Source organism: Polistes dominula, unplaced genomic scaffold (assembly GCF_049000335.1).
Source record: "Polistes dominula isolate Pdom_NZ unplaced genomic scaffold, Pdom_raw_medaka contig_73, whole genome shotgun sequence".
Taxonomy (NCBI): domain Eukaryota; kingdom Metazoa; phylum Arthropoda; class Insecta; order Hymenoptera; family Vespidae; genus Polistes; species Polistes dominula.
The window spans coordinates 8449203-8474334 of NW_028300951.1; the positions used below are offsets into that span (position 1 = coordinate 8449203).

General features: G+C 28.5%; 2 protein-coding genes across 2 annotated transcripts in view; both read left to right on the forward strand.

The window, feature by feature from the left end:
- The window catches only part of LOC107069486 (uncharacterized), a 91877-nt gene extending 70552 nt beyond the window's left edge, over positions 1-21325 (forward strand). Inside the window, 6 exon segments of the mRNA XM_089172033.1 lie at positions 7439-7579; positions 10429-10581; positions 12646-12795; positions 17490-17657; positions 18551-18943; positions 21051-21325. Of these exon segments, the coding sequence (XP_089028159.1) occupies positions 7439-7579; positions 10429-10581; positions 12646-12795; positions 17490-17657; positions 18551-18943; positions 21051-21325 (1280 nt within the window).
- Positions 21326-21361: 36 nt separating this feature from the next.
- Positions 21362-24663, forward strand: LOC149032702 (uncharacterized). Its single transcript, XM_089172038.1, has 2 exons — positions 21362-21516; positions 22063-24663. The coding sequence occupies exons 1-2, from the start codon at positions 21362-21364 to the stop codon at positions 23072-23074; spliced, it is 1167 nt and encodes a 388-aa protein (XP_089028164.1). The 3' UTR covers positions 23075-24663.
- Positions 24664-25132: the final 469 nt, after the last annotated feature.

Below are 25132 nucleotides of genomic sequence, written 5' to 3' on the forward strand. Positions count from 1 at the left end.
TATTCCAATCATGGTTGTTTATTAAAAAAAAAACATGTGGGCATATCACACAAGTTAGAAGTGAAATCTTCAAATAAACAAGTTTCGAGGATGATTTATTATATAATATTATTATAATATTATTTGTACTTTTAATTTGTAATTATTAATTTAATTATAAAAATGCGCGCCTGCTCGTATGCAAACCTCTAGACATACTTTAAAAATGTTGCTTGTGAGCGCCATCTACTGAATCCGAATTTTTTTGTAGTCAAAACTGTTTATACACATATGTATGACGGGTTGCCTATCTTTCGGGCAGAAAAATTCCGTCCCTATAGATGGCGCTCGCAAGCAACATTTTCAAAGTATGTCTGGCGGGTTGCATTCATAAAGGCGCGCATATTTATAATAATTACAAAGAAATTAAATAATAAAACATTTTTAAAAATGTTTGCAAATCAATTATTTTTATAAATAATGATATGTTTGTCTTTTTTTATCTTCTTACGAAGTATTAAGGCCGTTTTTTTCCCCCACTACACCGTCCGTTTCCTTTCCCCGCTACATCACGGTTTCGTTTTTCCACTACATCACCGCGTTTCATTTTTTCAAATTACATGCATTCTAAAGAAGTTTTCACTTCAAAAAATGAATATTAGGAATTGAAGTTTGTATATACCTAAAAGAGAAAAATCGATTTGATATAGAAGATGATAATAATAGTAGTAGTAGTAGTAATAGTAACAGTGTAGTAATAGTATAGGCCGCAGGAGAGTCACTGATAAGAAATATAACAACGTACAGATTAAAGGCTTAACGAGGAACAATATGGAAACGGTTTGGTAACCGTTTGTCCGTTGTAAGCTAATCCTTAGAGAACATTGTGCATCTCAACATGGGAGTACGAATACGTAATTTTGTATTAAAACCCATCAACCTTAGTAACATCGTAACGACATAGTAACATACTAACGCAAAATGGCATATATTATTATTATTATATTATAATATTGTGTGATATATTTTTTTTCATTTTTTTTCTTATATATATATATTTTTAATTGGGAATAAAATACCATAACGCAAACATACATTCATTTCATCTCGAATTTCATTTCATTTCGATTTGAAACATATTGAAAAGATGGAAATATTAATCTTATTTTATCGATTCGATTGGTATCGTTAGTTCAAAAAGGGAAAGAAAACAGTTTTTTAACAACCAAGCATATCATAATAAAATGAATTTTTTTTATGGGTGGAGGAGGAGGAGGGGGAAAGGTAGGACGAAATCTGTTATAGATATCGGTTAGAATAAAAGTTTTCACGGTGTTAGGATAAATTTCAATCGGAAATGGATTTGCAACGAATAAATCGTATAAAGAATAGAGTGGTGGGGAGGGAGAGGTGGGGGTAAAGAAGAAGGAAATAAGGGAAAATGTGCATTAGCCTAAGGCACGATTCAAACTTTTTCCCCTTTTTTTCATTTCTTTGGTTGATTCATTTCTTTTTTACCTTCGGTTTACTTAACATTTTTAGATTTAAAAAGAAAATTCCTGATGAATATAGGTAGATAGAATTTCAAGAAATATATCTCGTTAAAGGGATAGGACATTAGTAATACGCGAGAAAATACTTACTACTACCGATTTCACGATTTAGAACGTTTAAAGGTATTTGGCTATGTTCCAATATGCAGAAAATATTCCGAATAAGTGGATTCTTTCCTATTGCTAATTTCTAAAACACGATATTTCATTATATTTTTTATTTTTTAACATTAATCGAACATTCCCTAAAATTTCAGTAAAAATATAAAAAATAAAAAAGTGCAAAATATTTAATTCTATAAAATACTTATATTATTATAATTTAATATTATAATTATAATTATATTATAATAATATTATTTGGTCGATATATATATATATATATATATATATGAATTTAATAGATAATATAATATATAATTTAAATATATACTTAACATTATATATATATATATATATATATATATATATATATATACTAAAATAGTAAAATATATAATAAAATAGTATATACTATTTTATTTGTATTTTATAATATTGAATATACTATTAAATAAAATATATTTAAATATAATATTTTATTTAAATATACTTAAATTATATTATATACTCTTTCTCTATTTTATTTTTATTATATAATATAATATATACTATTAAATAAAATATTTTGAAATAATATGTAATTTAAATATATATATATTTTATAGGTATTTTATAGGTATTCATTTTTGAAATTGACAAAATATATTATGATGAAAATTATATGTAGAATATTTTTGAAAAAAAAAGATATTTTTCGAGCTCGCTTTATAATACCATTTACTTCGTAATACGTTTCATCCATTGTCGTCTATTGATTTATTCATGCGGGAATTGATAATAAGCAATCTATATGGTATGTTATATATATAGCAAAATAGAAAAGAAAGGAGATAGAACTAGAGACTAGAACGTGTTAGTAAGAGAGAGGAACGATCAAAGTTGGATCAAAGGAGTTTGTTCATTCGCTGGCTTCATTCGTTGGCTCCCATTCGTTGCCTTCATGTATCTGGCATACAGCCAATGCAGATTTTCCGTCCTACCGTAATTTCCATTGCAGTAGCCCACCACCACCACCATCACCGTCACACAACCACGACTACCACCACTAACAGCATCAGCACTAGCACCATCAGAATGGTGCGACCTTAACTCGACCATTTTCTTTCCCAAAAGGTGAAAAGAGTGTGCAAGTAAAGAAAGAAAAAGGAAATAAATAAACAACAAAAAAACGAATAAGAGAAAGAGAGAGAGAGAGAGAGAGAGAGAGAGAAAGAAAACAGCATCATTGTACTTTACAATGCTTTTTTTCACCGAAAGAAAATGGACCCTTTTTCAGATCGATACATTCTTTACATCTGCTTTATATTTTCTCGTTATTATTTTTAATTATTTTGTTTTGTCACGTTAACATTGTACTTTTTAATTACGAGAGTCGATTAATTTATCCTATCTTTCTTAGAATAAATTTTAATCAAATGTTATTATTTTATTTTTGTAATTATTGTTAGAGAAAGCAAAATAATTACACGATTTTATGAATTAGAGAATAAACGAGGATTAATGTTAATTTAAAGAAAGAAATTTATATTTCATATTTTTTTTTTTTAATATTTTATATTATTATATTTATATTGAAAAATTTTTAAATATTTAAATTAAATATTAAATTAAAAATTTTAAATATTTAAATATATGCAATAATATTATACATATATAAAATATAAATTATTTTTTTATAAGTTATTGTGCTATTTGGTAATTGAAAAAATTCTTATTGCATAAATAGATATAAACTATATAAATTATTTTTAACTATAAATATATATATATATTATATCGTAAAATATATATGACTTTTCGAAGATGAGTAATTTAATCCGTCGTGATAAAAATATGTATAAATGAATCTCGGTACGTTTAATAAATTAATAATAATAAAAATAATAATATGAATAATAATAGTAATATTTGATCGAAAAGAAAATTTCTTTACAAACAATCCGTTTAAAATCGTTTTAAGTCAAACTTAAGTCGAACGATGATACATTTTTAATGAACATTATCAATTATTCATAATTAAATCGCGAAAAAGATTATTTATTCTTTTTTCACGTTCAACCAAGGATACGTGATCTTTAATTATTCTGTAAAATTTATTGTTCTATTAATAATCGGTGTTTCACATAATAATACCTTATTAAGAAAAGTATAAATATATTCTCTTATATGAAAGTACACACATACAATTTCTATAGATATTAAGTAATTATATTTGGTTGAAAGCCATTAAGAAAATTGAAAGAGAACGGTCATGTGATACTTTAACGTCTCTCATCGTTAAAACGATTGTCTCACAGGAAATTAATCTGAAATTAATCGTACGTATATCTAACAGCAGGATTGGTTGGTTGATATCGGTTTTCCACCATTTTCTATTTTACTCGAAGCTTTCAAACGAGCTTGACGAATCAAGATCATTGAAAAATGACACCCTTTTAGGGTTATAGAAAATTAATCCAATCTTTTTTTTTACAATTCATCGTAAGTTCATTCTTTTTAATATTTAAGCCTATTTTATCCAAACTATTCGATATATATATATATATATATATATATAGATATATACAACCTTAACGAGAATAATCACCATAGAAAGGTGATCATTTATTTTCATTTATTTTTAGTCATAATTACTCGAACCTTCTTCTCTACTTTTCTTCGATTTCCGTAGCCGACATCCGATTCTCCTACCAATTTCCTTTTACCTTTACAATTGTGAGTGGATTAAGCTCAAGGTTATATCTCTTCCAAGAACCTCCTTCCCATTCCCTTACTTCCTCGGTCAGTCACCTCAACTTTCCGATTATTTCGATCTTCTTTTCATTAAACTCTCGAACGAGATCTTTAATAAATTATCTTCAAAACTTTTCATTATGATTATGAACAATGAATATACATGCTATAGAGGAAAAATCTTGAAAAGTTAATTATCGATTATATTATTCTATCTATAAAAATCAATTCAAAGCCAAAGTCATTATTATTATCTTCGTCAAATATACTTTTTAATTTAATAACAATGCGAACTCTCGTTTTCATTCAATTTTATCATATTTAATTTATACAGTTTGATATATATATATATGTTATTTAAAAATTATATTTACAATTAATTAAATATTCTCATTTAAAATAAATTACTTTATTTTCTTTCAAATCATTTGTTCTTGGTAAAGCGTAATATACATTTTACCTAAATATAATATATAAATTATTCATCAGATTGCTTCAGGCTTTTTCTCATTCCTTTTTCTATCTCATATTCCACACACGATTACTTTATTAATAATATTTTGTAAAATTTTGTATAAACCTTTTGCTAAAGTTCAACGTACCATATTTTGTAATTACTTTCTTTATAATATAAATTCCTTTTTAATTTGTTTTTTTTTCCCCTCCTACAAATTGTTACCGTCACATACATACACACACACACACAGAAAAAGAGAAATTTAATCCGAATAACCGAACTCAATCCATCCATCCATCCATCCATCCATCCATCCATCCAAGCAACCAACCAACCCTCCATCTATCCACCAACCCATTCATCCATCTATCCTGGGTGTCTTAAAACGTTCGTATATACTTCGGTAAAGCTTCAAAAGATAGAATTGTGTTAGTACGATCGTTGATCGATCACAATCCCGAACAAACCACATCTTCTAACAATGACAATATATATATATATATATATAGAATGAACAACTACTCACCCAAAGAGCTCATACATACATAAATATATATCATTATACATTACATACAAAGCACGTATTTCGTAGAATCCCGGAATTGAAATTTGATTTCACTTATACTCCTACGAATTTCAACGTACTTCTTTTCGCTATGCCGGAAACGGACATAAATGAAGTTTAACCATTGATTTTTACCTCATTTAAAATGGATCTTGCCAATCTTTAAGAATGACTTGAATTATATTATTCTTCTTCTTCTTCCTCCTATTTTTTTTTTTTTTTTTAGATTTATTTCATCGAGACTCTGAATTATCTATTCGACACATTTTCCTTCGTGATTCTTAAAAGAATAATCTTTTACGTTCACAGGATATCCGTTTTTGTAATTTCTTTTTCTACTCCCCCTCCCTCTCTCTCTCTCTCTTCCCTTTTTTCTCTCTCTCTTTTAACAATAAACGAAACCGATAAATTCGTATAGAAGGGTAACCGTATCTTGCTTTTCCGTTTCATTGCATTGTGATCGAGCTGTGACCCGTACAACGATCGTACGCTCGATATACCACAATATCGCGGTATTGTCATTACATGTAGATATTTTTTCCTATTTTTCTTTTTTTTTCTTTTTATTTTTGTTTATTTTTGCAAGCAAAAATAATTGAAAGGAAAAAATAGAGAGAGAGAGAGAGAGAGAAAGAGAGAGAGAGAAAGAAAAAGGACACAAACTATCAACAATGTTTCATCGTTATCTATTGGAAATTTTTTTTCCTTTTTTTTTAATTTTGTTTTTTGAAATAATAAATGCAACTCTCTGTGTTAACTCCCGTTTACGTTAATACTGAATGTTTATTATTTCTATTTTTTTTTAAGTGAAAACTTTTTTAGAATTGGGTGTGATTTGAAAAAATGAAACGCGGTGATGTAGTGGGGGAAAGAAACGGTCTTAATTTCATATAAAATACTAAATATTGTTCTAAAAATATGCATAAATTAATTACAATATAAGAGTTCAATTTTTATTATTATTTATAAAAATAGTTGATTTGCAAACATTTTTAAAAATGTTTAATTATTTAATTTCTTTGTAATTAGTATAAAAATGCGCGCCTATGTGAATGCAACCCTCCAGACATACTTTGGAAATGTTGCTTGCGAGCGCCATCTATAGGGACGGAATTTTTTCTGCCCGAAAGATAGGCAACCCGTCATACATACGTGTATAAACAGTTTTGACTACAAAAAAATTCGGTTTCAGTAGATGGCGCTCGCAAGCAACATTTTCATAGTTTGTCTGGAGAGTTGCATACGAACAGGCGCGCATTTTTATAATTAAATTAATAATTAAATAAATAATTACAAATTAAAAAAGGCAAATAACATTTTAATAATATTATATAATAAATCATCCTCGAAACTTGTTTATTTGAAGGTTTCACTTCTAACTTGTGTGATATGCGCACATGCTTTTTTTTTATTTTTTTATTTTTTTTTATTTTTTTTAAACTATAAATGCAACTTTCCGTATTAACACTCGTTTACGTTAATAGTGAATAATTATTACTTTTAATAATATTATTATCTCTCTTTCTAATTTTGGAATGAAATAATTAAAAGAACTAATAATGAACTATGCAGAGTAATTTAATATTTTAAGTAATTACTTCTATTTGAATATTATTCGGTTAATGAAATGAAATGAAATTAAAACTCATTCTTTAATGGATATTAATCATAATGAGGTATTTATCAATTTGGAATAGTGATATGTATATATTTTGAATTATTTAGGTATAATACAAGATTTTATTTGAAGGTTCAATCAAATTAAACTTTATAGTATTTATAATAATTTGATGATTTGTGTATAAAATATATATATTATATATTATATGTGTGCAATTGTAAGTATTATTATTATTATTATTGTTATTAAATATTCGATAAAACGATACGCATTATCTTTTATTAAATATTTCGTATGAATTCTTCCATTACCAATAAAAAACAAAAAAACAGTAAAAAAAGAAAAATAATTAATTTTTTTTTTCATCCTATCATTCGATACGATATGTACAATATATAAATATGTTTTTGTTTTGTTTTTCATTTCAGCAAAGTTGGACGGTGTTAAAACGTACATGAGAATGAGACGTGTACCTAATCATCTACAAGTTAAAGTTATCAAATGGTTCGATTATCTTTGGTTGACGCAAAAATGTTCCGACGAGGAGAAAGCTGTCAGCTGTCTTCCTGGTAAGTCAGACAAATATTTATCCTTAAAGTATAGTCTTCTTCTTCTTCTTCTTCTTCTTCTTCTTCTTCTTCTTCTTCTTCTTCTTCTTCTTCTTCTTCTTCTTCTTCTTCTTCTTCTTCTTCTTCTTCTTCTTCTTCTTTCAAAGCACTTTCCTATACCTATATTTCTTACCTTTTTTCTCGTGTTATTTTATTCGAATTTCAACAAAAAATAAAAAAGAAAAAATATCTCGTTGAAAGTTTAAAACAGTTGTGTTAGGTTCGTGTCGTGTTAAGATAAATATTAAAACACGTTTAAAATAATCGATAATTAATAAATCATTTTATTAGTTTTGAAAATATATTTCGAGATGAGTTAACGTGTCAATTATTTTTCTATCAATTGAATTTTATTTCAATATTCGTTGTAATTAAATGTAGTGCAACGTGTAAGTTTATTAAATGTTTATTTAAACATGTGAGTGTGTGTTCGTGTGTGTGTGTAATTATAAAAGCGTGAGAACTATAATGTTACGTTTACATTTTTCTTTTAATTTTCTTTTTGTCAATAGATGAACGAACCGTCGTTTTAAAAATAATTATACAAATTTTGTCATAATAGAAATATTACAATTACTTGAAAAATATTTCACACAACGATGGATATACGATAGAAATAATATATAATTATTAAAAATTGTTAAATGATTTAGTTTAACTGAAAAAAACATATTATAATATAATAATATAATATTTTATATTTAATGTATATTCATATATGTATTTAATATTTAAATATTAAAAAAAAACTTTTTAAGTTATTATTAAATTAAAGTTATTATTATTTTAAGCAAGCATCTTAAAATATAAAACTCACGTATTATATTATTTCATATGTTCATACTCATAAGCATACACAGACGGTAATGATTAATCTTGACCATAGTTAATTTCAAATAGCTGCCAGCTTGAATTTATTTAAGCTGCATGAAAATATTAAACGTAAGTGAAGAGAAACATCTCCTCTTTCTCTTTCTCTAACACACATACACACACGAACGAACGAATAAAATAGAATAGAACTTAGTTTTATTGGTGGATAACAAAAAAGAAAAAAATAAGTATCTACGTGAAATGACAGATGGTGGAAAACGTTGTTGAGACAGAAACACCGTGACGATGTTGCATACTAAAACATACAATTGATTTTGATATTCTACATGACGTTTTCCATCTATCTATCTATCTATCTATTTATCTATCTATCTATGCTTTTTCCCAACCCAACTTTTATTTATATGTGCATACACATTTGCAAATATAATATTTCGTTATTTGATATAAACGTGAAATTTTCTAACCACAATAAACAACAAATAAATATGATTTATCGTATGTACTTTATTTTTTATTATTTATTTTTTTGGTAAACAAAAACATCGATAAATTTCGAGTACGAAAATTGCAAGTGAAACTTCAAAGTTTGCAATGGAATATTTATTTTAACCTGTTAACTGCAGAGATCCTTTTTTAATTACGTACCTTTTTTTATTTTATTATTTATTTATTATTTTTTATATATTTATTTATTTATTATCTATTATTATTATGCTTAAAATAAATAAAAAGGCTATGAAATATATATTTTTTCGTTTATTTAAATATAAAGTACAAAGGTTTGTACCTTTAGCTTTAAAGTAATACGTTTGACGTATTTATACGTCCCACCTGGTTAACAGGTTAAATATCATTTGTAAGTTTTTCCCAAAGGTTTTACATTATGTTTTATCATTAACTCGTAAGAAACTTTGTTAACAACTTAAAAACAATTATACGATCAACGTTTGCAAATAATCTGACAAATCTGAACGTTAACAATTATTATTTATATTTTATCAGATACAAATATACAATATAAATAAATATTAACTAAAAATGCAAAATTATTTTCTTAATTCTTTCACTTTAATGATAGTACGTTCTCTTACAAATTAAAACGAATATTAATTGAATCAATCTATTAAAAGAGATGAAATTTAGAAACAAGATAATCTCAAATAACGGAGGATAATAATAATAATAATAATAATCTTGTTACTATTCACCGTATAAAAACAAAAATATAATCATTTAACGTCACGTTAACTTTAGAAACATTTTCAAATATATGCGATATTATATTATACATGCTTGAATAGTCGTAATAAAAAGGGGTTAACCGTGGTGGGAAAATATTAAATGAAAATTCACTGTAGTAAATTATTATTTTTATTATCAAAGTTAAACGTCATTCTCAATAATCCAACGGTAAAAGGAAATAGCATTGAGCGTTATAGAAGTCTTAACGAAGGAATAGGAAAGGTGGATAGGGTTGAAGTGGAACTTGGGGTTGGGGTTGGGGTTGGGATGAGGGTAGGAGTATTGAGGGAATCGTTTCGTTTCGCGAACTAGATGCATTTCTCGATGCAATAACGTTTCCATGAAATGCAGATTCTCGAAAGTTTCGAGCGATAATAATACGGTACCGATATTACAAAAGTAAGCGAATGAAATATTAATAAGGGGGTACTAAAAAATAAATAATAATAATAATAGTAATAATAATAATAATAATAAATTAATAAATTCTATTCGGTTCTTATGAGTGACGCGATAAACTCGAAACGTTGCGATTGATACTTTTATTTTTATTATTATTAATATTAATATTTTTATTATTATTATTATTATTATTATTATTATTATTATTATTATTATTACATTTTATACATCGAAAGTTAAAACCAATTAAAAAAAGAAAAAGAAAAACTCGTATATAATATTATATACGAGTTTTCTTTTTTTTTGTTGTTGTTATTTTTCATTTGCAGACAAGCTGAAGGCCGAGATAGCTATAAACGTGCATTTGGAAACACTTAGAAGGGTAGAAATATTTCAGAACACGGAAGCTGGTTTTCTATGCGAGTTGGTACTCAGATTGCGACCGGTACTTTTCTCACCTGGCGACTACATTTGTCGAAAAGGTATATTCTTTGTTTTATATTAATTATTTGCTAAATTTTCATTGGTTTTTTATTTTTTATTTTCACAAACCACACGACTAAAAGTTTTTTTTTTTGCGAGTTGCACCCAACTTCGTCACATTCTTATATATGTATATATATATTATGTATTTGTACCCCTATATATATATATATATGTATATATTTAACATTGTGTATTATATTATTATTAATTATTATTATTAACATTGTTATAAATGTAATATATATCTATATATATGTATATGGATATATATATATATATATCTTCTACAATTTCAATGTTTTTTTCTCTTTTCTTTGCTGTATAATTTGTTTGGTTACTGTTTTTTTTCTTCTTTTATTTTTTATATTTTTTTTATTTTCTTACAACACAATGCTTCCTCGTTAAGACGAAATTCTGGAAATACGCCAATCGATGTTCCGGAAAAGGATGGCCAAAAATGAACCCTCTCTCTCTTTCTCTCTTTCTCTTCGTATTTCTTTTCAACTTCCTTTTTATCCGGATTCCTTGGCAACAAGAACGATTCTACCGCGGAAAAATGAATTCGACGATCTCGATGCACTTCTATGTGCTACATTGCAATGTCTTTTTTTCGAAGGAAAGAAATACGGTTATACTAAGGATAAAATGATAAGACAAAACGGATAGTAACAAAGAAAAGGGTTTGTTTTTTTTTTTTTTTATATTTTATTCGAGAGTGAGTTAAAACGAGAAAAGATCTCTTCAAAATACCAAAGATTAGTAATGAGTCCGAAAGACAAGACTTATACTTACTCGTTTGTTTTTTATTTCTCCTTTTTTCTTGGATAACGACGCCGAGAACGAATCGTATTATTTTGGTTGGAAAAATAATCCAAAAAAAAAAGAAAGAAAATAGAAAAATCTTGTAACCAGTTCAATAATTTTGATCACATTATATATATATGTATATAGTATGCAGTTAAATCGTAATAAAATATTTTCTGAATCTAATCTTTAAATTTGTTTCTTTTGATAATATAAAATTATTGTCATCGTTATAATAGTAATACCATAAGAAAATAAAAATAACGAATAGGAAGAAATAATTAATCGTTCTTTCAATTTTCTTCATTCTTTTTTTTTATCTGATTCAATGATTCGATCGAGTTTTGTGTTATAATATATTTAATAAGTATTAACAATTATTGCACAGAAGCACAGAAAGTTTGTTGTAGTTTATAAATAGATTTATATAGACTTATTATATGTTTGTAATATATTAAATATATTTTTTTTCACGATATCGGTTTAAGCTTTCCCAGCAAACATACGATTGCACATTATTATTTGTATTATTATTATTATTATTATTATTATTATTATTATTATTTGAAAAGTTTTGGTCAATATATGGTACGAATTATTCCGAGTAATCGAATATAATATTATATATAATATTATATATATAATATTATGTGGTAATGGATATATTAATTAGGTAGTATACACATTAACAGCTTTCGAACTTCAACGGTACATATTAAAAGAAATAAATTTACAATTACGCTAAATTACTATTAAATACATTAATTAAATTTATATTTAATTATATTTAAAATTATATTAAATTAATAATTATACTATATAATTTTATATTAACACTAGATTTACGAACTGAACCAATTTGACTCATATCAAATCAAAATTTTATTATTTTAAATATATATATAATTAATTTATATTAATTTATATTAATATAAAATTTATATTAATTAAAATTATATATTAAATAAAATTTAATATAAAATTAATATAAAATTAATATAAAATTAATATAAAAAATATTTAAAAAAAAAATATTAAAAAAAAATATATATATATATATATTGATTTTCAATACAGTAAATAAAATATACGTAAATATTAATTCATCCCCTCCACCCACTTCTTCATTCAAAAACACAATGTTTATTAATTTAAAAAATAATAATAAAGAAAACATCTATAAATTTAGTTGTTAATTAATAATAATTAAATGAAATTGATATTTATTATAACGTTTGGGTGTTTATGTTGAACAGGTGAGGTAGGAAAGGAGATGTACATAGTTAACAGAGGTCGGCTCCAGGTTGTAGCCGATGATGGGAAGACAGTCCTCGCCACCCTTAAGGCGGGTTCATACTTCGGGGAGATCAGCATACTCAATATGGGGACTGCAGGTAAAGAGTGCGGTAAATATTCCAAGCGAAGCAGGGGCCCGTCAAAGCTGTGTCCCCCTTCGTTTTTCACGTTATCACGTTATCACGTTTTTCACGTTCTATACCACAATCTATGAGAGGTCAAGCCTACGATCCGGTATGAACCGATCTAAACTCATCTACGTTCATCTAACACATTATTATTATTATTATTATTATTATTATTATTATTATTATTATTATTATTATTATTATTATTATTATTATTATTATTATTATATATAATTATCAATTCTATATCTATTACATATATATAGTATGCAGGTATATATTTATTAGGTTGTTTCCAAAATTTCCATTTAATTTTGTAACAATAAATCAATTTTACTATGCACAATGTTTAATATACGATTCTATATAAACAATAAATTATTGTACGATACGATCTATCGTAAAATAATAATTAAAAAGGTAATAAAATTTGTGTATAATGTGAAAATCAATAAGTTAAAACCTTGACGAATCTCTGACGACACCATGACGCAACTTTAATAAAACAACACCTTATATAATGAAATTTCTCGTATATTACTTGTAACAATATTTTTTAATTAAAATTATTTATTTTGAGAATTAAAATCACTAATCTAATCTTTCAATTTGCATGATCAAACATTTATTTCCTTTAATTTAAATAACACGAAAACAATGGCGGGATTTGGTATTTGCGGCAATGAACTTTCGAGCTCCTAATGCCAGTTAATAGTAATAATAATAATTTAAATAACAGTTAAATATAAAATATTATACGTGTAAAAAATTAAATTTTATGAAACAACAACAACAAATAAGAACTTTTGGAAAGACCTAATTTATATACATGTCAATGTAGATAGATATATATATATATATATATAATGTTCCTTACTATATCATTCTATTTCTCACATCGACGCCCTATTTGTCGACTTTTTCTTCTACTTTTTCTTCTTCTTCTTCTTCTACTACTACTTCTTCTTCTACTTCTTCGAAACGAGATCGACATTCACGCAATGACCCCGGCACCATTTGACGTCATCACTAACGTAGAATCACATGTACACACACATATACAAACAAACACATAGAACACACACACAATTTACACACATAAATGTGTGTTTTCTAACATACTGCGTCTTCTTTACTTTCGTTACAAGATTCTTTTCCCCTACATCGATTGCTCTCTCTTTTTTTTTTCTTCATTTATTCGACCAAAAGCTAATTCTATAAAGGTGAATTTTCTTTTTATTTTTTTTTACAAACTTCGATTGGATAAAGAAATCTTTTTACCTCCTATTTTTCTTCCTTTCATTTTCTGTTCGTTTCCTTTTACTGAAACCGTTTCGACACATTCAATTGAAATCTTAGAAAAATGAATTATTCTCATTTTAAGAAAATCGTTATCACGTTAAAGTTAGGTTTCGTTTGATTTTTCTTTTTTTTTTTTTAATTAAACTATTTTATCAAAAATAGAAGAAAAACGAGTTGCATTTCAATCCTTTCAGAGCAAATAACATTTTTTTTTTTATTATAAATTTAAATATATTTATTATTATTATCGTAATTCGTAAGAAGTTTCGAACACCTTACCCTTCAAATAATTATACGTAATAACGAACAATAGTTTGAATAATAAAAATAATATTCTCTTTCTTTTCGAAGCTTATATTTAAATAAATTCAAATAAAAAAGTAAAGTTGAGCTATAATAAAAGGGATAATATTTTTTATCCCTTCCAACGAAATATTATTATACTCTAATGAATAGGTTACTTAAAAGATATAGTTAATAATGTTGGATTGAAATAATAAAAAAAGAAATAATAATAATAATAATAATAATAATAATAATAATAATAATAATAATAATAATAATAATAATAATAAAATCATCATTGCGTGAACATCGACAAGTTTCAAGAATAAAATCCGTAACACGTATGTATCATCACACCCTTTTAGTATCTTTCTATCTCTCTCTCTCTATCTCTCTCTCTCTCTCTCTCTCTCTGTTTCTTTCTTTCTTTGTCTGCCCTTTCATATATTATTCTACTCAATAATCACTATCTCACTTTACCTTTTCTCAATTTCGAACGATACGACTATCAAATTGGAATACGTTATCAAAATTTTGTGATTACCTTATTTTTTTTCGAACGCATTAATACGAAAACAAAAATAAAATCTAAATTTTGAAATTCACGTATGAAATAAAAACAAAAACAATAGATAATTATTATTAATTAACTATTTTGAATATAATTTATATTTTATATTAATTATATTTTTAATAAAATATTTTAAATAAAATTATATTAAAAATATAATTAATATAAGCTTGATTATTTATTCAAGCTTTTCGCTAACGAAACTTTTTGTTTTTCGAGTATTTCATTTTTTATTATTTTTTTTTCTTTAAATAATTATTATTTACGAACGAAAAATTTCTAATGAATAATACATATTTCGCTTTTTGGTTGTTGTTGTTTTGAAATAAAATTGAAATTAATTATGAAAATGTAATATGACAATGTTGGGAAAAAAAAATAATTAGAAAAAAAAAATGTATTATAATCTATTGTGTGTTGAATATTTTTATTATCGATAATTATTAGGTCGTATCGATCGATCGACATAATTATGTCGCTATAATAACTTCTTGGCCATTCGTATAATATTTCCAACGTGCTCTATAACGCTTTTGTAGTAGTATATTTAAGTAGTATACGAAATAGCTTCTTATATACGTATACAATATCACCCTAAATTATTATTCAATTTTCTTATCACAATTATTCTTATATTTAATTAATAATAGAAGTAATTCTTTCACTCATTCATTCATTAATTCATTAATTCATTAATTACTTCTCGGCTGAACCAACACGCTAATATTTTCGAAAAATTTCTAATCATTTCAACAAATATTCGTAAACAATACGAAAGCACTTGAGAAGATTTTGTAAATTACATTTTTTTTTATTTTTTTTTTTTTTTTAGATTTAAATCTTGAAAACACAGTTACGGATGATCACGAATTGTCGAATTCGATTAAATTTGACTTTTTCATTACAAAATTACGTTTTGATATTAACAGAAGGAAAAAATAAAGCAATTTACGAGTTGATCGTCCATAAATTTTTATTTTCAAGAATGATTTTCAATGATTTGCAAATACTTTGCGAAATAAAGATTTTTAATTAACAGAATATACTATCATCTTCATTGTTTTACACACATTGCACCATTTAACTTCTTTAATCTCTCTCTCTCTCTCTCTCTATCTCTCTTTTTCTTCAATTTTTAACCGTTGGTGTCACCAATGATCTATCATTGCTCTCAATCTAATTATTATTGCAATTTATGGCTATGTATTGCATATACACCCATTTTCCCACAAACCTCATCACCATCACGAATGTATTCTAAAATATGCAAGTTAAATTTTCTCTCGATTAACGTATACGATTTGATTACCGTAGTTATTAGCTTTTATCATTTTAGCAAATTATCTAAATATTAGTTCTTTATATCTTTAATATATATATATATATATATATATATATATATATATATATATATATATATATATACTGGTATAATTATTTATTACATTTTATTATTACTCGTTCATGGGAAGATAATCGCTTTTCAAATGAAAATCTAATTAACGCCATTATCATTTTGAACAATAAATATTTGATAATGATCAAATGAACGTAATTTATTTTAATTTAGTAAAATGATCAATCATCGAATTTTCATTGAAGCGAGTAGTTTCTCTAAATGCGAATTACAAGTATTTTCGATTTTTATCTCGCTCACATTTTCGATTATATTTTAAATATAATTTCAAATGAAAATTATCCGGAAAGCAATATATTCATATATATATATTTCAGAATCAATTTATTTTCGAACGTTATTTGCACAATCGTGTATCGTCATTCGTAGTCAAACAATTATTCGAAATCGACATTTATAACGTTTAATCAAAAATATACATAATTATAATTACATGTATAGTATATAATAATATTTCTATTCAAAATGTGAATAATTTATTTCAAATTCGTCCAATTTTCACGATCATTATCGTTTGTAATAGTAATACCGTATTACTGTAGGAAAAACGTAACGAGATATTCAAATTACCAAGATGAAAGTAATATTTTACATCGACGTAACGATAAAATCTAATGTAACGGTAAACCGCAAAAAGCATTTTCGTAATCAAGTTAAACGCGATTAAAGAAAAATTTATTTTACACGTATCCACGAGACGTGTCTTATCGTTATTCGTAACGCGTGCGTTTGAAACAAAATCACATGGTTTTTTTCTTTTTTGTTTTTTTTTTTATTGATAACGAATACTTCAACAACGAATCGTAAAAACGTAAAAAATAAATAATCGATAGTATAAAAATTATTCTTTTTTGTTTTTTACAAATTAATTCGATTAATGCGAAAACGAAATTCGTAATTCGTTTAATTCGTGGTTGTAAAAAAAAAAAAATAAGAAAAACCAACCGATTACGAGAAGAAAGAAAAAATGGGAAAAATAAAATAATTAAAATTAAAATTAAAAAGAAAGAAAATAAAAAGGATCGAGAAATTGATCGGTAGCGAGATAAAAAAGAAAGCTTGATTCACCCTGGTAACCAATAAATGGCTACATCGACGCAGGTAATCGACGAACAGCGAGTGTGAGGTCTGTCGGCTACTCGGACCTATTCGTTCTCAGCAAAAAGGACATGTGGGACGTCCTTAAGGAATATCCAGCTGCTAGAGTTAGATTGGAATCAATAGCGGTTAAAAGACTCGAGAAGTACAAGAAAGCTCCGCTTAAGAAATGTGAGTACCTTTTCTTTTTTTCTTTTTTATCCCTTATTTATCTCCCTTATTTGTGCTAAACATTTTTTTAACAATAATCCAAACTTGACAAAACAAATTACAAAAGTTGAGTACGATGATTTACTTCTTTCTTTTATTTATTTTTTTTTTTTTTAATTACAATTATTTCATTTCATTGGTTATTTTTTTTTCTCACACCCTATCACCCTCCTCTCCCTCTTAGAATAATATCGATATAAATTTGAAACGTCGTATAAATTCGAGAATAACAACTAGACAAACATAAGAGAATATACTATATTTTGATAGAGTATTTCAACGACGTTTCTTTAGAACAAGTGACAAAGAAGGCACGGTTGATTGTGTTGTTTAAAATGAAAGAAGATCTCAAAGAGGTAAAAGCGTTGTTAAAGCGAGAAAAAGACGAAATCGATTTCTCATTCTCGTGGCTTAGAATGCTTTAATATAAAGAAACAGATACTCCTCTGAATCCACTCACCTTTTGCTTTTAGATGGCGTAAAAAAAAACAAGGATATCCATTGACAATAGGTATCTGTCTATCCATCTATTGTAAAGATAACGTTTTTGATTAAAAAAAAAAATAAATAAATAAAAGGAAAAACAAACAAAAATAATCGATAGAAAATAAACGAAAATCAATTTCCGATTTGACTTTTTATTCAAATTTATAATCAAATAAAAAGCACGAAAAAACTTTGACGATGAAACTTTTGATAATCTCTGTCAACGTTAAAAAAAAAAAGATCACAGATATAGTTATCGATTAATCATTCAGTTAAAAACCTAAACGCAAATCTCTCTCATATATTATCCTCATATTATTTATATAAAATATGTCTGAGATTTACAATCATATTGTGAAATATTTCAGTGGCAATGAGCAGATGTCAGAGTGCACCTGGATTAGTAGAATTACACGCTAGAAAGCCAATAGAGGATACATTGGTGTCACCGTTAGATGACAAAATAAGAGGCCAGGGTTATGCTATTGGTGCTGGTACACGTTCACTGTTTACCCCAAGTTCGAGTCCGGTATTAACGCGAGCTAGTGGTGTTACCGTTGATACCGGTGTACCTAGTAGCATCCCAACCGGTCCTATTTTACCTGGTAACAACGTCAACGTCAACGTCAACGTCGTTAGTAGAAGTATGGACAGCCCGATGAGTGCCACGAGCAGTGGACAAAGTAGCGAGGATCCAACTGCCAGGATGCCAAGATCGGTTGCAACTCAGCCATCAACTGGACGACAATCTACTCATTCAGGTGAGTCATATTTTCGTAACACTTTTTTGTTTGTTTTCTGTTTTATCCCTTGGGAACATCCGACTTAGACCAATTGGAAAAATAAAAGGTTTCTTCCAACTCGTACGATGATAAACTTTGATAAAAAGTATACTTTAAACGAGTAAGTTGAAAACCAATAAGATATACCAAGATTAATCGTACAAGAAAAGAAAGAAAAATAAAGAAAAATATATTATATAACAATATTTTTATTCCATTCTTGATCTTGCAATACTTTTCACAAGATATCGTGTGATGATATTATTCATTAAAGCAATTTTTAAGATGTGACACATATAACATCCAATTCTATTCGTTGTACTATCTAAAGTCCAATCGATCTAAGGTCCATTTTTACACATACACTCTGGAGAATTACTTTGATTGGAAATGATCTTATATTTGTAAGGGTAGTAATAGGAAGTTAATAACATATCGATATTAATACAACAATATGGTGGTACTCGATGTTGCTTCGTTTATTACATTTTATTCTTAAAGTTCTCGGTAATACAATATTTTTAGGTTCTGTTTGTTAATCTGTTGTTAAGATACTTTTTATATATTTAAATTATCTATTGTGTATGTATTAATATTAGGTTGGGGAAAAAGTAATCCATTATTTTTTCGTTAGATGACTTTAGTTATCGATTTCTCGCAAAATATCAATCAAACAATTTCAAATTTATCCTTGCTAGAAAGGTGACATTTAGAGCTAAAAAAATTCCTTTACCATTTTTTGTTTGGTCTATTCAATTGTGATTTACAGGGTGTTCAAAATGAAAGTCAACAAAGAGAAAATTCCGTACATTTCACACTTTTTCTTTTCTAAAGACGAAAATTCAAGCTAGGCGGGTGAAATTGTAAATGGTGCTTACACTCTCAATACTGTAACAGATAATTACGTGCAATTTTGGTTTCGTCGATTCCGTTCAGGTATTTTTGATGTTAAAGATGCACCTCGCACAGGCTGGCCTATCGTCGAAAATGTCGATAAAATCACAGAAATAATCGAAGTTGACCAGCTTCTTAGTAGTTGTAGCATCGCCCAGGAGCTAAAGATCGACCATAAAACAGTTTTAAACCATTTGTGCAAAGCTGGATTCAAAAAGAAGCTCGATGTTTGAGTGTCATACCAATTAACACCAAAAAACATGATGCATCGAATTTCCATCTGCGAAGCCTTGGCCAAACGGAATGAAATCGACCCATTTCTTAAACGGATGGTGACTGGGGATGAGAAATGGGTCACATACGACAATATTGTGCGAAAACGATCGTGGTCAAAGCGCGATGAAGCAGCTCAAACGGTAGCCAAACCAGGACTAACGGCCAGGAAGGTTCTACTGTGCATTTGGTGGGACTGGAAAGGAATCATTTATTATGAGTTGCTTAAATATGGCCAAACACTAAATTCGGATCTTTACTGTCAACAACTGGATCATTTAAAGCAAGCGATTGACCAGAAACGGCCAGAATTGGCCAAAAGGAGAGGTGTTGTGTTTGATCAGAACAACGTCAGGTAACACATGACTATAGTGACTTCCCAGAACCTCCAGGAGGTTGGTTTAGAAATTTGGATGCATCCATCATATAGACCAGACCTTACACTAAGCGATTATCATCTTTTTGTTGCACTGCAAAACTTTCTTATTGATAAGAAATTGACATTAAAAGGAGATTGTAAAAATCGATCACAAGAGTTTTTCGCAAATAGAGACCAAGACTTTTATGAGACAGGCATTATGAAGCTACCTTTAAAACGTTAATAAATTAACGAACAAAACTGTGCATATTTGATCAAAATCAGACAACCAGAAGTATGTTAAATAAAGGTTTGAAGTTAACGTAAAAATAATGGATAACTTTTTCCCCAACCTAATACTTAATAATAGAACAACATATCTTATGATTAAAAACTCATCGTTTATTATATTATTTTTGTTGATTTTTTAAGACTTCTATTATTCAATTGTTTTACACCAATCTTCAGGAACGCATCTATTAATGTTTTTTCAAGTTTTGAAGAACAGCAAAAGGCATATATGATGTTTCTCAAATATCTTACAAATTTAACATGTTACAGGTATGACGTGCAACAGCATGACGCAATTAATGAGCGAAGGTGCGACACCGTTACCCGATGTGACCTCGCACGAAGCACTCATAGCTGAAATCAAACACTTGAGGGAACGTCAGTTAACGTTGGAAACGGAAAACGCAACCCTTAACGCTAGATTGAATCAAAGAGAATGGAAAGTGGAACAACGTTTGGCAGAAATCGAGTTGCAAATTTGCGGTGTTAGTTCGACATCGAGCGTAGAGGACAACAACGAGCGTAATCGCGAAAGCATCATTTAACGAGAAACAAGGCCGCGAGAGCGCGGCAAAGCAAAGATGGAGCTTATACGTCGTTGTATTGAACAAGCTAGGGTCGAGGATTCTATTGGTTCATTGACAAACGTCGAACTAAACGTAGGTGCAAGATTAAGCGACACCAAATCGATCGGTAGCTTAAGTCAGCATTTTTTCGAAAGCGACGAAGACGAAAGGTATTTATATGTCTATCCATCTATTGGGTTACCCGAAAAGTTCGAATTAATATTTTTTAATATATATGTTACCTATTACTATTGTACAGGAATCAGTTATTCTGCAGAATAATCAGGATGAACAGTTGACGTGTCGATAATTGTTTCATTTCTCAAATTACCTAGATACCCTGTACATTACTTATTAGATTTACAGTTATATTTTCTGAAACCCTGACCCAGTGTCAAGATATTGTTTTATCGCTGGTTGTCCTAAAGATATTTTAATGTGTACATTACCTAAGTAACATGCAGAAAACTTTGAATTCCGTACGTTACTGAAACAAATCAATTAATCTGCAGGTTATCTAAGTATCATGTTCGAATTTTATCAATAATTATATATATATATATATAATCCAATTTATCAGAATGTCGGTACGAACTTTCCAGGTAACGCAATATTTATCCATTATTTGTATTCCTTATTGTTTTGATTTGACAAAAGACAATTTAACTTTCTTTTCCATTTCTTTCTTCGATCACTGTCTATCTGTATTCCGACAGGTATTACGGAACGTGCAACGGTTACGCCTCACAACCCGGAAGCAAATCAAACCTGTTGCTGTGCAGCGAATGCGATCAAAAGACACGTACTTGCACGTACAGACCACAGACACCGGGATCTTATTTTGGTCGTTACGTAGAGGAACGTTTAGATCCTAGGGAGGATTTAACTTTCCTTAGACCGGAATACAAGACGTCTGTCCGTAATAGTCCATCGCCAAGATTGTCACGTGATATTCAAGAAATCTCTACGTCGCCTAGATCACGAAACTATTTTCAGGATTCACCGTCACCGAGATCTGGTCGACAAGAGTTCAAGGATCAACAACAACAGCAATTATTGTCACCCGAATATTTTCGTCGGGAGGAAACTTTCGTTGAAACGGAAAAACGTCAAAAACAAAAGGAAAAGGAAAAAGAGGATAATGAACATGAAGAAGATGAAGATGAAGAAAATGAAGAGGAAGACGAAGATGCTGAGGAAGACGACAGTCCGGTTTGTGAGCTTTGTCACGGTAACGGTCTTGTTTTGGTTCACTGTGAACATTGTAATTTTTCAACCGAAGGAGATCTCATATGTTTCCGTTGTCAAAGCGATGAAAGTTCGTCTAACGGCAACAATAGTTGTCCACGTTGCGAAAGAAGTGCTAGAATAGCTGCTGCTGCTGCTACTGCGGTAAATAGCGGAACTACATCGTCCGACGAAGATAATCGTCATCGTCATACGAGTAAATATCCGGTAGACGCGGTAGTTAAGATCAAATTAAACGATCACATGATAGACGTCGATTCGGACGATACAAATGACAGCGATCCATCGATAGATCGTCACAGAACTCAAGTCGAACGACTCGACACTATCGTTGAGATCAAAGGTGACACTGCCAGTGAAAACGATGACGATAACAATGGCGGCAACGGCGGCCATGACAATGGTGGCAATGGTAGCACCAAATTAAACGGAACTACGAGCGCGAGATTTCTCAATTACATGATCGTACTATGCTTGTAAATAATTTAATATTTTAATCGATTATTATAAAATGATAGATATATACGTCATCGTCATCCAAACGCAATTTCTATTCGCTACGCGTATTATTAAAAGAGAATGATAATATTAATAATGTGATCGGCGAAAGTTACGAGAAAGATAAAATAATTAAAAAGAACAAACTTTAGCCGATGATAATTCTTAACTGTAAATATTAAAAAAAAAAAAAAAGAAAATAAAAAAAAACTGCCAAGTGACACGCGATAGTCAAAATCGATATTCTCTAAATGCGACATAGAATTAAAAAGATAACAAAAAAAAAGATATTAAAAATTAAAATTAACCCTTTCGTTACGAGCACCGGAATTAGACGGCGTCCACTCGACTACCTGTGTGTTCGAGCGCCAGATCTAGACGGCCTCCATTCGATGACCTGTGTGTACGAGCGCCGGAATTAGACGGCCTCTTCCAAATACCTGTGAATACGAGCGCCGGATCTTGACGTTAGCTCGGCGGCGCGGTGCCTCGTATGGTGGCGTTACCCCGCGGAGCAGACTGCCGTAACGAGAGGGTTAAATTAAATATGTACTTAGGTAGCTCGTATAAACGGTAATTGAAAAAGAAACAAAAGTGGGGGGAAAAGGTGGCAATGATATTACGAAAGAATGAAATAGAAAACAAACGCCGAGCGAATTGGATCGTAAAGAAAAATTAATAAATATTAAAAAAAAAAAAGAAAGAAAGAAGATGGATAAAACAATCTGTCTCAGGGACGGCCGATCTGCCCGCAGACTTTCGTCGCCGAGCGCCAAAAAAAGGAAAAAATAAAAAAAAAGAAAATAAGAAAATATTGCAAAACCAATCCAGGCGTTCCTGCGCACGTAACCATTAGAATGGGTTTGTACAGAGATCGTGATAATAGAATATATATATATATATATATATATATATATATATATATATTGTCTCTCACTTAGAAAACATCTTCCGTTAATTTTCTATTCAGATAACAAGAAACAAATAAATAAAAAAAAAAAAAACTATAAAAAACGATGAAAGAACGAGGGCTCTCGTCTCGCTGATTGTTAGAAAAAAAAATAAAAGAAAATAAGGGAAAAGAAAAAACCATACTCTCTACTAAAAGAAAGATACGAGAAAAAAATCGATACGAAGCAAACAAAAAAAGAGAAAACTAGACGAAGAATGTGCTAGAGGAAATGTGCGAAATAATATATATATATATATGAAGTATATGTATATATATACATGCTGCCACTAATAAATCAAAAAAAAGAAAAAAGAAAAAACAATTTAAAAGAAATTTCGCGCGAGGACCTTACGATTTAAGATTTTTCATACCTTTGATCGAATTCTTTCTTAGCTTTTACGTAAAAGCAATAGACGCGAGCCCGTACGCGGACATCACATACAACACACACACACACACAAACAGCATACAACACACAAACACATTGACATACAATTTAAACACACAAAGATAAATGGTGAACACTCGCGTATCGTCGAAAAAGCTAGAGAGTAATTGTAATAATTAAAAAAAAAAAAAGAAAGGGAAATAAAAAATGAAAAAAAAAAAAACGAAAAAAGTAATCTTACGCTTTAATCCGCAACACGTAAGATACGACAAAATGTCAATTCCTAAGAAAGAAGAAGAAGAAAAAAAAAGAAATAAAACGCAAATCGATAAAGGATCGAGGCAACAAAGCGTGTTTAAACTGCCATCATTTTCACAAAGGATAAAAGGTTTTAGCTAAGATTTTTGCACAAACCCATACTAACTCATGTTCGGGACCAACTATTATCCATCATTTAATAAGCGACAAATGCCACTTCCGAGTCTCCAACTTTCGTTCATAGTCGTCGTTAGTCGCTCTCTAACAAACCCCCAAAAAAAAAATTAAAAAAAAATAAAAAAAACTAAAGAACAATTTACGCCAGTTTCTCGACATTCAACAAAAGTTCAACGATACCGAATGGTACATAAGGGAAAAAGAAAGAAAATGAAAAAGAAAAAAAAGATAATTGACATTGCAAGGATATAGTAACAGAGAAAAC